General features: G+C 36.1%; 2 protein-coding genes across 2 annotated transcripts; both read right to left on the bottom strand.

Moving 5' to 3' along the window:
• Positions 1–251: 251 nt before the first annotated feature.
• Positions 252–1306, bottom strand: LOC121405892. Its single transcript, XM_041596884.1, has 2 exons — positions 978–1306; positions 252–556 (listed from the first exon to the last, which is right to left on the bottom strand). Exons 1-2 carry the CDS (start codon positions 1285–1287, stop codon positions 252–254), a joined length of 615 nt encoding a protein of 204 aa, XP_041452818.1. The 5' UTR covers positions 1288–1306.
• Positions 1307–5437: 4131 nt separating this feature from the next.
• On the bottom strand, positions 5438–11811 carry LOC121406264 (receptor-type tyrosine-protein phosphatase beta-like; the record flags this gene model as incomplete). Its single annotated transcript, XM_041597283.1, has 3 exons — positions 5438–6493; positions 7123–7398; positions 11559–11811. Coding segments are annotated over 3 exons (996 nt in total), but the record flags the coding sequence as incomplete, so codon positions are not given.
• Between the last annotated feature and the right edge of the window lie 1097 nt (positions 11812–12908).

The following is a 12908-nucleotide window of genomic DNA, read 5'->3' on the forward strand; positions in this document are numbered from 1 at the left end:
TACACTTTGACCAAAATCCGAACAAAGGGTCAGCAAAGCGTTTGTATTGACCTGTAGCAATAAATAGGGGTGGCTGGTAAGAATGTATTTCCTCTTTATAATGCATCAGCAAATTGCAAAGTTTGAAAAAATTTCCAATCAATATTTTTTTTTAAGTTTACTAAAGAAAGTCATTTCTTATAAGTTAAATATTAGCATTGAAAATGGAAACAACATATATGTACATGTACATTAGCACAATAACAAACCAATCAAGAAATGTCTTTGTTTATTTTTTCCAGTTTCAACTTACATGCTGTCAAGGTAATGGTTGTTTCATCTGATCTCTTTCCATTGCTGATACTGGCAACATTCATTGTGTATTGATCTCCTGGAGTTGTAAGATTTTCACAGGACGCTGAGAAAGTACCATTACCAGACTGGTCTGGCGGGCCCACCACATCTCCAAGACTACACTCGATATCATAACTGCTAACTTCTCCTGTAGGTTTCATCCATGTTGCACTAACTGAGTTCACAGTAGAGACACTCTCATTCAGTACTACCGAGTTTGGTACTGTGATGAAAACAGAGAAAAGGCAGATTTATTTTTTTGGGGGAAAGTATTAATTAAAGTGTAATTTGTCTTAGTAAGGGATTATTTAGTATCTGTAATCATTAATTTCATAACATTGCCCCTTCTTATATTTTCTCTCTCATTCATCCCTCTTCTACATGTACTACTCGTACCGGTCTTTGCTCATCTACTTCCATCAAAGTAAAAGAACCAAGAACAAAGAGGACATGGGGTGACAGAGGATTCTTTGCTGCTGCATCCCGTCTCTAGAACTCTCTTTCCCCACATAATTCAAATCTCATCCTCTCTTCAGTCATTCCAAAGAAGTTTGAAAACTGATCTTTAATATGTTGCATCATTTCTAAATAATATCTTTGTAAACTCCAATACATTATAAATGAACTTTCAATTATGAACTTACATGCTGTCAAGGTAATAGTTGTTTCATCTGATCTCTTTCCATTGCTGATACTGGCAACATTCATTGTGTATTGATCTCCTGGAGTTGTAAGATTTTCACAGGATGCTAAGAAAGGACCATTACCAGACTGGTCTAGCGGGCCCATCACATCTCCAAGACTACACTCGATATCATAACTGCTAACTTCTCCTGTAGGTTTCATCCATGTTGCACTAACTGAGTTCACAGTAGAGTCACTCTCTTCCAGTACTACCGGGTTGGGTACTGTGATGAAAAGAGATGAAAGGCAGATTTTGTTTTTTTTCTTCATACTATAACAATACTTAACCCTAAACAGGCCAGGCTTTTTTTAGTGTTAACAAGCTGGGGGAGGGTTGAATCAACCCCCCCCCTCTGCTGCTTATCACATGAATGCCGTGAAAATTGTAATAATTGTGTGGGATGTACTTTTACCCTCATCACACAGTACTTCCACATCTAAAATGTTTCACTGAGATGGCTACTAAATATTATTTTCTTTATATTTCCTCAATGATTAGCTGGTTAAAGTTCAAAACTTTGGGTAAATCGTGACTAGGAATAATTTACGTTTTGCCTCTCTTTGATCCATATTTTGGCTCCTTATCACAAAGGTTGGCAATCAATCACTAAACAGTTCTGGCCAATCAAAATTAATGTTACATATACATGTATATGTGTCGTTGATCAGGAACCAATCAGAAGTGTTCTTTTATGTTAGCTATCCATCAATAACCTATCTGTTCAAGGTCCTTAGCAAGACTGTATTAGACCAGACAGCATGAAATTCAAACTAATCACAAAACCTATTAAAGGCAAACAAATAATTCTTATCATTTCAGCTATCTGTTGATGACTTGTTTACACTATGAATCAGAAGAGGAACAAGTATGAGACTATTAATTCCTACTGTCAGATATGATCTCTGTGACCTCTGACCTTTAACCTCAAGAAACTATATCCTATCCTTTTCACTCATGACCCAAGATTAAAGTTGATCCGCCAAGCAGTTCTTTTATATTTATCTGGAACAAAAACGTCATGGAGAGACATGCTGACAGCAACCACCAACCATTTACGAAGGCATAAAAATAATAATAATAGCTGGGTAGCACTTTTTGCCTGAAGATACGAAGTGCAACTGTTAGCACCCAACTTAGGCTCAAGGAACAACACTTGGAGCATTCAAGTAATTTATCCTGCCAGGTACCTATCCACCTCACCTGGGTCAAGTGCAGCAAAGTTTAATATAATTTTTTTGCTAAGGAAAAAGATGCCATGGCTTGGATTTGAACCCACGACCCTCTGCTGTAAAAATGAGAATCAGAACCACTAGACCATGATGTGCGTAAGGACTTGAAGGGACTTGTAAAACGTACGTGTAACCCACACAGAGGACCTTATTAACCTTGGTTGATGGAAACATACAATGTTAATAAACTTTTAGACACTTTTGACTCCCCAGAGTTAGACCATGGTCTAAGTTAAACCTGAATAGGAGGATCCTCCTATTTTCACTGAAGAGATACTGCTCCATAACTTCATTTCTGATAATCTAAAAGGGAAGCAAGCTTAGGCTGTGTATGATCTCTCTCATTGAATAAATTGTTGCCTTCCCGCACAAAGGCAGTTAGCGCGTAATGTTCACTGCAAGATAACGGCCCTTCCGCGGAAAGGTGACGTGCAGTGCGCGCTAAACGGCCTTGGTGCAGGAAGGCGATGCGCAATGCACGCTTACAGCTTTTGTGCTGGAAAGGTGACTACATGCTATAAATAGGGGGTCATTTTGAGATTATATCAATCGGTAATTCAGAGAATAAATAAGCCTTTCATTTAATTTGTATAGAGAATCTAAATATTTAGAGAGGAAACGTACTTGTTTTGATACTGATTAATACAATCATTGCAGTATGAATGTACGGAGTGTATATTAGTATATTATCATTCAAGTGGGTCAACATAATAAGACTTAACTGCTCAGAATGATGCATTATGGGTTACAAACCTGACCAGATTTGTATTTGCTATATTGATACTTTGGCCCATATTCTGAAGTCAGGTTTAACTTAGACCATGGTCTAACTCTGGGGAGTCAAAAGTGTCTAAAAGTTTATTAACTTGTATGTTTCTTATGTTTACTGTGCACTTTCCTGATTCATCGATGGTGAAGGTGATCATTTATTCATACTTCTTACACATTTATGAATGATATGAGAGCCAAATGAGCTGAAATATTATATCTCTTCTGTTAGTGAATAATGTAACAATTGGCTGACCATACTTTAACCACAGCTTTAAACCTAAGTTTAAGTTAAACCTAACTTCAAAATATGGGCCTTTATCTCTAATTTAATAAAATCAGGGGTATAGAGGAAGTAGTTTGCACATGAAACCAAGAACGTCCTTCTTTGCAAATTCCCCCGGGAGCAATCATCGGTGCTTGACCTCGATCCTATTCAAACTCATTGAAATATCATACTCCATGAAAAACAATCATCAGCCCTTGTACCTTACACTTATGAATGTTTATAAGGGGCTTTCATGTTCCAACAGAAACTCCCCAAAATAAATAGCGATCTGTATTCAAAAGAATCGAAAATCCCTAAGTGCATTCAAAGTCTGAAATATTATACATGTATCAACAAGAACTTTGTTTTGTAAAAACTTTTTATCAGACTCGTATCAGGGTGTGACAAAATTTTTCTCTGCCAATAAATTATAAAGGATGGTTCGAAGACATGTATTAAAAACACTTCAAGCTAAACGGGAGTAGTCACAGTCTATAACAATGTACAGAAAAATAATATTTGCATTGTTGCTAGATCATTGCAGATTCGGATCTTTATGGTACTGAAAATGTGAATATGAAATATCTAAAGGAACGCTAACGAGGAAATGGTAGTCCTGAAAAAATTAAGAAAAAAATAGGATCTGTAAAGTTCATTCTCCGATGATGAAAATGTTGAAAACAGCAATGAAGAACAGCCAGTTCCCCAAAATGGTGTGATGCCTTGGATCAGAAAAACAAGTCTTCTTTAATATTCAGGACATGGACATGTTTGGGTATAACCAGCTCAGGCATCAAGCCAGATAAATTAACCCAACTTGAAAATTGTTTCACCAAAATAAAAGTGATCTTTATTGCATTCATTTTTTTCAGAGAAAATTGTATAGATAATTCTACCCCTTTTTTTCCGATTCAGCGCCCTATAACCTCAGGAATCATTGAAGTATTGCTCATTTGTGATAATTTCTGCAAAGTATATGATACATATACATGAGAAATTTGTGGCTAACCCCCCCACACACACACATTTTGCATATCAAACACGAATACAAGTGAGTGGTCGAAGTCAAATCTCTTGGTACAATACAAATCTGTTCACCTTGGGTGAAATTTGATTGAGATGATTTTAATATATATATATGTTTCAATGAATATTGTGTTTTTTTATAATGCCTCCGGGTAATGTAGGTGATTATAGTAAAATGCTGACAGAGTCTACTGTAAAACTCAGGGTTCCCAGCTTCACAAGAAAACAAAACTCCCTGATTTTTCCTTGATGAAGTTTAAAAATTCCCTGATAATTATTCAAACCCATTCCCAGTTTCTTATTTTTTCTAAGTTGTTGCCATGAATTACATGTATTTTCAGTATAAAATCAAAAATGTAAAAGTAATTAGTGCCACCATAACCAGTCACTCAATGGATATTGTTTTGATATGCAGCAAAATATAACAGAGTCTGATTGAACCTATGCTTTCGACTTCTGGGCCGATCAAAATTCCCTGATTTTTCCCTGATTTCAAGTATTTTTATCAAATTCCTTGATTTTTCCCTGACTGCAAAAAAGTAAAATTTGCCCTGATTTCCCTAATGGACTGGGAACCCTGGGGCCCTTTGCAGAAAGAGTTGCAATCGATCGCAACCCTAAAAATCATGCGCAACTTGATTTTCAACCAATCAACAGCGCGCATTTGGGACTTGCGATTGATTTTTGACTTGCATTTAAACGCAACTCTTTCCGCAACGGACCCTGAACATGCAGTATGATGTGCAAGTGACCAAGTATATAAACAAAAATGTGCAATAATCCACTAATTTTTTTAACCAATGAGAACTAATTGAAATGGATGTAATACAAAAATAAATGTAATCTCCCAACCACCTTTCTGTACACTAACATTATTTCAGACGGTGTAGACTGCAATGATAGATTTCATAAATTGTTTAATGGTTTCTCGCTTGACAGATTATTTCTTAAATTGAGTGAAATAGTGCAAAAATGGTAGAGAAATCCATGAATAGCATGATACATCCCGTAAACTTGAAAATATTTTTTTTCTATGGAAGAGAGATCCATAAGAACATTTTCAAAATGGCTTCAGAATCTGGATGGAATTTTCAAATACATGTAATGATCCAGGGAACCAAGAAATATCATTAAATGGTACATATATCCCTGATTAATGAAATATGCAGTTGGATCCATTTGAATATAGAATAAAATGGCATATAAAATCTGTAAGATATTGTGAGAATATACACGTAATAATGTCATATCCATGAAAGTTTTAAAATGGTATTTCATCCATGAAGCATTGTAAAATGGTCAAAAGGAATCTGTGAAATATTGCAATAACTGCAAAGGAATCAGTGAAATATTGTAAGGACGGTCAGTGAATTTGTGAAATATTGTAAAGTGGAACAGAAATTGGTGAAATATCACAAAATGAAAAAGAAATCTGTAAAATATTGTAATGGTAAAAAAGGGATCTACAATGTATGTAGTATAGATTTCAAAATGTTTAGGAATCATGAAATTGTGAACTATTAATACTGTCATTATACACATGTAACCAATGAATATCGCAAATACTATAGGGATCGATATAAACAGTTCATGAAAAATGGTGTTGTGCTTTAATAGAAAAAGGGTGCAAAATGATGTACAGTGTAATTTATAACACATTATATTCATAACTTTTATACTGATGTTTGAAATAGAGATTTCAGTGTACTGTAGAGAATCAGTATAGAGAATTTTGCAGGGATCCATGAAATAATATGCAACGTCTGAGGAAAAGATTACGAAATGGGGAGGAATCAGCAAAATATTGAATAATAATGCAGGAAATGGCCCAATGATACTGCAAGATGGTGCAATCTAGAAGAATCAGCGAAAGATGACGCATGGAGTTGGTCAGAACTGATGCCAAGAAAAACTTACAGGTGTACAACTCAACCTTTGAGGTAGCATTCTTGTTGCCACTAACAGACACCACAGAGAAATCATAACCAGTCCCTGCGGTGGGTAGACTCTCACAAGTCACTTGGTAGGTGAGGTTGGCCCCTACATCAGTTATGATCTCAGGGGTTTCGTCATTGTCATAACAAAGTACCTGGAAAGAGTCTATTTCTCCTGCTGGATGGTCCCACATAGCAGTGAAGGACGAGTTGGTTGAATTACCTGCTTCGATAAGTACCATATTTGGTACTACAATTTGCAAAACAGGACGAAATAAATAAGTGTAAAATAATAACTTGATTCTGACTTCCATCAGGTGCTTCAATACCCATCCAATCCTTCAGTCAGAAAATACCCATTAGGGCACTTTCTGACTGGGAAATCTTCCCAGATCAGAAAATACTGGAAATTAGTAGGTACTGTAGTGACAAATAATCCTTTTTATTAATTCGAAAATAACTGATGTCCTAACTTTAATTTCATTTGATACCATGTGAACACCACCCCCTATTAACTTGATATAGATGTCAGCAAATATGCAGATTATTTTTTAATCTTAGTATGTGTTGAAGAAAATACTTCAGGACACAAGTCTAAACAAGTTTGCAAAATTTCAAGAACTTTCCCTAAGATTTCTAAAAGGTTGAAAAGTCTATCCTGGGCCTCATACTAAACAAAATGCTTATTTTTCCACAATACCATGATAATATTTTGTCTCTATCATTACATTTAGACTAAAGATTTTGAACTGTAGGAATCATATAATTGAACTGAGGAAAATTTGAACCATAAAGCCGACTCCTAATTGGTCGCTTGACTTGGTATTTCTTCCTCTGGTACAAAGTAACATTTGACTTCTTGTTCAGATGGAAACTTACAAGCTGTGATAGGGACAGTGGATGCATTACTGTTTTCATTTCCACTCTGTGATGTCACGGTGATGTTGTAATCAGCTCCAGCGGTCGATAGTCCCTCACAAGATACCATATATGAGTTACTGCCATCTTCCAATATTGGTGAATCCGGATTTGCTGTACCGTTTGAGCATAAGATGATGTATCGCTCGACATTCCCTGTTGGCTTGGTCCATGTGGCTGAGACAGATTCATTTGTGGCTGCAGATTCAGTGAGGAGGTCTGCTACAGGAGAAGGTCCTGCAAGAAAGAAGAATAGGAAGTCAATAGTGATTATTATTCAGACTAAGGGGCATCACTATATTTGGCCTGTGCTCAACCTCAAGAACTTCAATCAAAAGACAGAGCACACAAAAGCTCATCTGCTAAAGCCAGGATAGTCGTGTTGTATTCATGTATTCATTGTAGCTCAAGAGCCCTGTCGCTATTAAGACTGGTTCAAGCAAGTGTTATAATGCACAACAATTGGCATAATTACTTTTCACTGCTCATACAGCAGGGAATGCAAGCATGAATTGTTAATTCGACAGACATTGTTTCATCGTTGATGAAATCCCTGGAATAGATTCAAGCAAAAATATCATTGTTGAGAAGAGATGTCAGGTCTGGCATGTATGCAATAGCCAGGGCTCGACACTAGCGGTGGTCTGACGGTCCCAGACCGGTAAAAATCGCTGTCGGGCCAGTAGATTTTCAGAAATTGGAAGATTTACTGGTCCGACATGACCAGTAAAAAATATCATTGTCGGGCCAGTAATTTTTCCAAAAATAGCAAGATTTAAGGGTCCGACATGACCAGTAATAAAAACCATTGTTGGGCCAATAACTTTTCCAGAAATGGTCAAATTCACAGCAAACCATTTCCCCGTGAAATTCTGCAATTCACACACAGAATACACACAGAATGAATCACACGTTAAGTGTTACTAGAGTACTATACAGTACATACAGCATGCATACAGTGTACAGTACATGTAGTCTGCCACACAAACCACATGGTAAATTCTCCACTGGCCGCACGAACGAAGCCTGGCTAAACTCTGGCAGAAATCTCTCACATAACTGTCAAAATCCAAGGTTCATACTCATGAAAGGCTCTTATAATGTCCATATTTCCTAAAAATTGGAGCAACTCTGTCATTTGTAAGCAGTAAAAGGAGAAATTTTCACTTCTGTTTTGGTTCAAACAGATCGGGTTTCGGGTGATATCGTCTGAATACATAATAGCCCCACATATGCATTTATGTGTGTGTTGATACACTAATGGTATCTGACTTTCTTTCGTAGCTATTTTAAATGAGAAAAGAAACTGATAAATTATTTATAATAGTTTTAGCTTTCTTCCTATCTTTCTTTCCTTCTTATAAATCTTTCTTTGTTTCTTCCCTCGATTTTTTTTGTTACTGTCTTTCTTTTTTAATTTCCCTTGTTTTCTTTAATTCATTTTTTCTTTCTATCCTTTTATATATTTTCTATATATTTCCTTTTTCTCTCTCTTTCTGATATTTTCTTTCTTTAGTTTTTGAGTCCATCCATCCTATATTCATCTCTTCCCTTCTTCCTTTCTTTCCTTCCTTCTTTTTACCCCTTTCTTCATTCTTTGTTACTCTCTTTCTTTGTTTCTTCCATCGATCATTTATTTACCCTTTCTTTTTTATTTCTTTTCTCAGCCCTTTCTTTCTTACATTCGTTCCTTTCTTCTATCTGTCTTGTTCTTTCCTTTTCCCCTTTATTAATTATATCATTTTACCTTTCCTTTCTTTTTTTGACTGCTTGCTTCCTTTCTCTCCTTTATTTTTTCATTCCTTCCTTTCTTTGTCTCTCGGTCTTTCTTTTTTTTCTTCCTATCATCTATTCTTTTACCTTTTCTTTTTTTTATAATTGCTTGCTTCTTCCCTTCCTTCCTTTATTTATTTCATTCCTTCTATCTATCATTTTACCTTTCCTTCATTTCTTCCTTAATTCCTTCCTTCTTTCAATCCTTCCTTCCTTTCTTTCTTTTGTCCGTCTTTCCATCTCTCCTTTTACCCTTTCTTTTTTATTGCTTCTTCTTTCTTTCCTTTACTACTTTCTGGATTTGTTCTTTCTTTCTGTATTGCTTGCTTCATTTCCTTCCTTGATTTCTTTTTTTCTTTTCTTTCTTTCTTTCTTTCTTATATTTGTTCCTTCTTTATTCCTTCCTTTCCTTCTTTCCTTCTTTAGTTCTTACTTTTTTTTCTTCCTTCACATCTATCCCTTCTTTACCTTTTTTCTTCCTTCCTTTCTTTTATTCTTTCTTTCTTTTCCTTCCTTCCTTCCTTTCTTTCTTTCTTTCTTTCTTCGTTTCTGTCTTGCTTTCTTTTTGTCCTTCATTTTCCTTCATTTTTATTTTTTTTTTTGGGGGGGGGTAACGAAAGGCTAGAAAAATAAACTTGCGCCTTTTCTTAATGTTTTCTTTATTTTGGGGGACCAGTAGATTTTAGGTACGGACCAGTAAAAATTTGAAAAACTGGGTATCTACTGGTCCGACATGAATAGGTTGGACCAGTAGAAAAAATGGGTTAGTGTGGAGCCCTGCAATAGCATACACAGGTGCCATGGAACAAGAGTGAGGACTTTAGCATCCACCCATTTTCTTTTTGTCCAAACCTTTTACAAAGTATAACATGTGGAGCGCCTCTGGCAGTCTCACCTGCATTACATGGTTCGATATAGCAACAATGCTGACTTTGATAACAGCTATTGAATAATTATTCACAAAAAACATTAATAAGATAATAAAATACTATGTCCACTGACCCAAAATAATTCATTCATACTTGGTTACCCTTATGTTTCATGACCTAGATCCGATGCCAATTCAACAAATACCCCAAACACGGCCAAAGTTCAGTGACCTTATATTACCTTTGATCTTGGTCATGTGACCTGAAACACGCACAGGATATTCAGTGATACATGGTTCATCTCATGTCCAAGTTTCATGAGCTAAATCAATAAACTTCAAAAGTTATGATGGCAATTCCACAAATATCCCCAACATTACCAAAGTTCATTGACCCTAAATGACATTTGACCATGGTCATGTAACCTGATTCTCGCACAGGATGTTCAGGTGGGTGTTGCATAAATCTGTAAGTTAAGAGCGAATTTAAAAACAACTGGTGAACCTTTCTTATGCACTAAATAAACACAGAAGAACATGTACATGTATAATGGTGAACATCATTTAACACAAGGAAGGATCACCAGTCATTCTGAAAGTCGCTCTTAACCTCACAGCTTTACGAAACGGCCCCAAGGAATACTTGATTGCTCTTATGTCCAAATTTCATGAACTACTTCCATAAAATTTGTAAGTTATGATGACAATTCCACAAATACACCCAACATGGCCAAATTTTTTGACCCCAAGTGACTTTTGACCTTAGTCATGTGACCTGAAACTCAGGCAGGATCTTCAAGTGATACACCATTACCCTTATACCTATGTTTCATGAACTAGGTCCATATACTTTATGAAGACATTTCCAATATTCAACCTTGGTTAAGATTTCAATATTAATCCCCCAACATGGTCTAAGTTCACTGATCCTAAATGACCTTTGACCTTGGTCATGTGACCTGAAACTCATGCAGGACAATCAGTAATACTTGATTACCATTATGTCCAAGTTTAATGAACTAGGACCATTTACCTTTTAAGTTATGATGACATTTCAAAAATTAACCTTGGTCAAGATTTCAATGTTGACGACACTGCTGTCTAAAAAGCGGCGCCTACAGGCTCGCTCTACAATGCAGGTGAGACAAAAATTACCATCTGATAGTGATTTTCTGCATAGTAAGTCCCCCCTCACTTTCAATTCTATTCTGTGGCCCCTAAAGAATTGGACTGAAATAAAGTCACCTCCATATTTACGATAATGCAAATCTAGAGAGAATACACACTGAGGCATTCAGGGATGAGACTTGTGTCAATGGAGAGAACGGTATGGAGGAGGGGGCAACAAAAAGGAAAGAGAGCATGTGGTATTAAACATAATCAATGCTGTCCTATGGCCCCTGATACAGTAGTGTGAGGATATATCTGATGAGATCTGTATAACGGTAGGGGGAAACCTCAGTGAAGTGGTCCACCTGCTCCCCCCACAACCTGATGAGTTAAATCAGGAGAGACCTGCGGGTCATAGTGATTCGATTTACTTTTTCACCCCCAGGCACAGGTGACGTCACACAATAATGATAACAACGACAACAATGATAATAAGCCGTATATTCAGCATGGACTTTTAGAGTGTTTTTAGAGTTGTATATTTTGCATAATTTCCTATGTCTAGAATGGATCAATACTAGCAATGAAGCTAAATCCATGAAATGTGAAAAGAATTAAAAGAATGAATCAAACATTTGAGACTTACTCGTTCGACTCTGGACTAGATCACTTTGGACTTCATCAATTACATTTCCAGCAATGACGGAAACATTGTACAGAGTCCCCGAAGTTAATCCTGGGATGGTATATTCGGTAACGGAAAGGTTACCTGATGTGCCAATGTCAGTACCATCAGTTAAAGACCATATGACCTCATAAAATGTAGCATCAGAAACAGGTAACCATGTTACTTTCAAAGAGTCCTCGCTTCCTTCATTTAACACAGTGACATCTGGAATTTGAGAAAAGAGAAATAAAAATTATCTCTCAAAATCAAAAGATTCAAACCCCCGAAATATGTTACATAATGGATAAAATAAAACCTATGTGAATGAAGTTGAATCGCTGTTCTTGATGATGATAATAATAATAATAATGATAATACAAATAACAACAATGATAATAGTAACAATTATCATCATCATAATTCAATAATAATAATGATAATAATATATAAATGCAAAAGCTTCAATAAAGTATACAAAGAAATATTTTCTTTTTTGGCTATTAAAAAAAATATGAAAATTGGCAAAGATATAAATCTATTACATTGTTGCCAATGGATGGAGGGGAAAGATCTGTTCACCATGCCCCCCCCCCCTCATTACTTCAACAAAAATGGATGGACAGCCTTGTATAGCATCACCTTACAATGATGCAACACGGTACATGTAATAACGCATGTAAAGGAAAGGTGTGGATAACATTCACTCAGAAATGGATACGGTCTGGGAAATCCTGTCAACTGAATGTGGTTGTACTCATGGAGGAAGTGTCATGAATAAATTGAACAGTTTTTATCAAAAAAATGGAGAGAGAATGGCCATATATCATAGTTTTAAACGCAATGTGTTTATTTTTTCATTCGAATTATTATTGCTACTTAATTCATGGTGTTAAATACAACACACACACACCTTCAACTGTTAAAAATATGGATTTTGAACATGAAGCCAAATAGTGGTAACATAACAAAGACTGGAACTGACACCTTTAATTTAACACTACGTGGTTTCAGACCATCTCCAAGTTCTTCATTTCCAGGTGTTTTCTGATTGGGAAATTTACCCCGATCAGTAAATAACAGGTTATTTTGGAAATGTGAAAGCAAATTACGTGAAATGTCCCCTAAAGAAAATCCCAGATAAATAGACGGTACTTTTTAAAATATACGAGAACTTTGGCGGGGATTTTTCCAAGGTCGCAGGTATTTTGGCAATGTGAAATCAAATTACATGAACTTCGGCGCAGGTGCCATGGGTGGCCGCTGGGCTAGCAATTTTAAATCTTGTGCCTCGCTTGCTAATCAGACCATAAACTACGCATGCTCATGACT

Source organism: Lytechinus variegatus, chromosome 19, assembly GCF_018143015.1.
Source record: "Lytechinus variegatus isolate NC3 chromosome 19, Lvar_3.0, whole genome shotgun sequence".
Taxonomy (NCBI): domain Eukaryota; kingdom Metazoa; phylum Echinodermata; class Echinoidea; order Temnopleuroida; family Toxopneustidae; genus Lytechinus; species Lytechinus variegatus.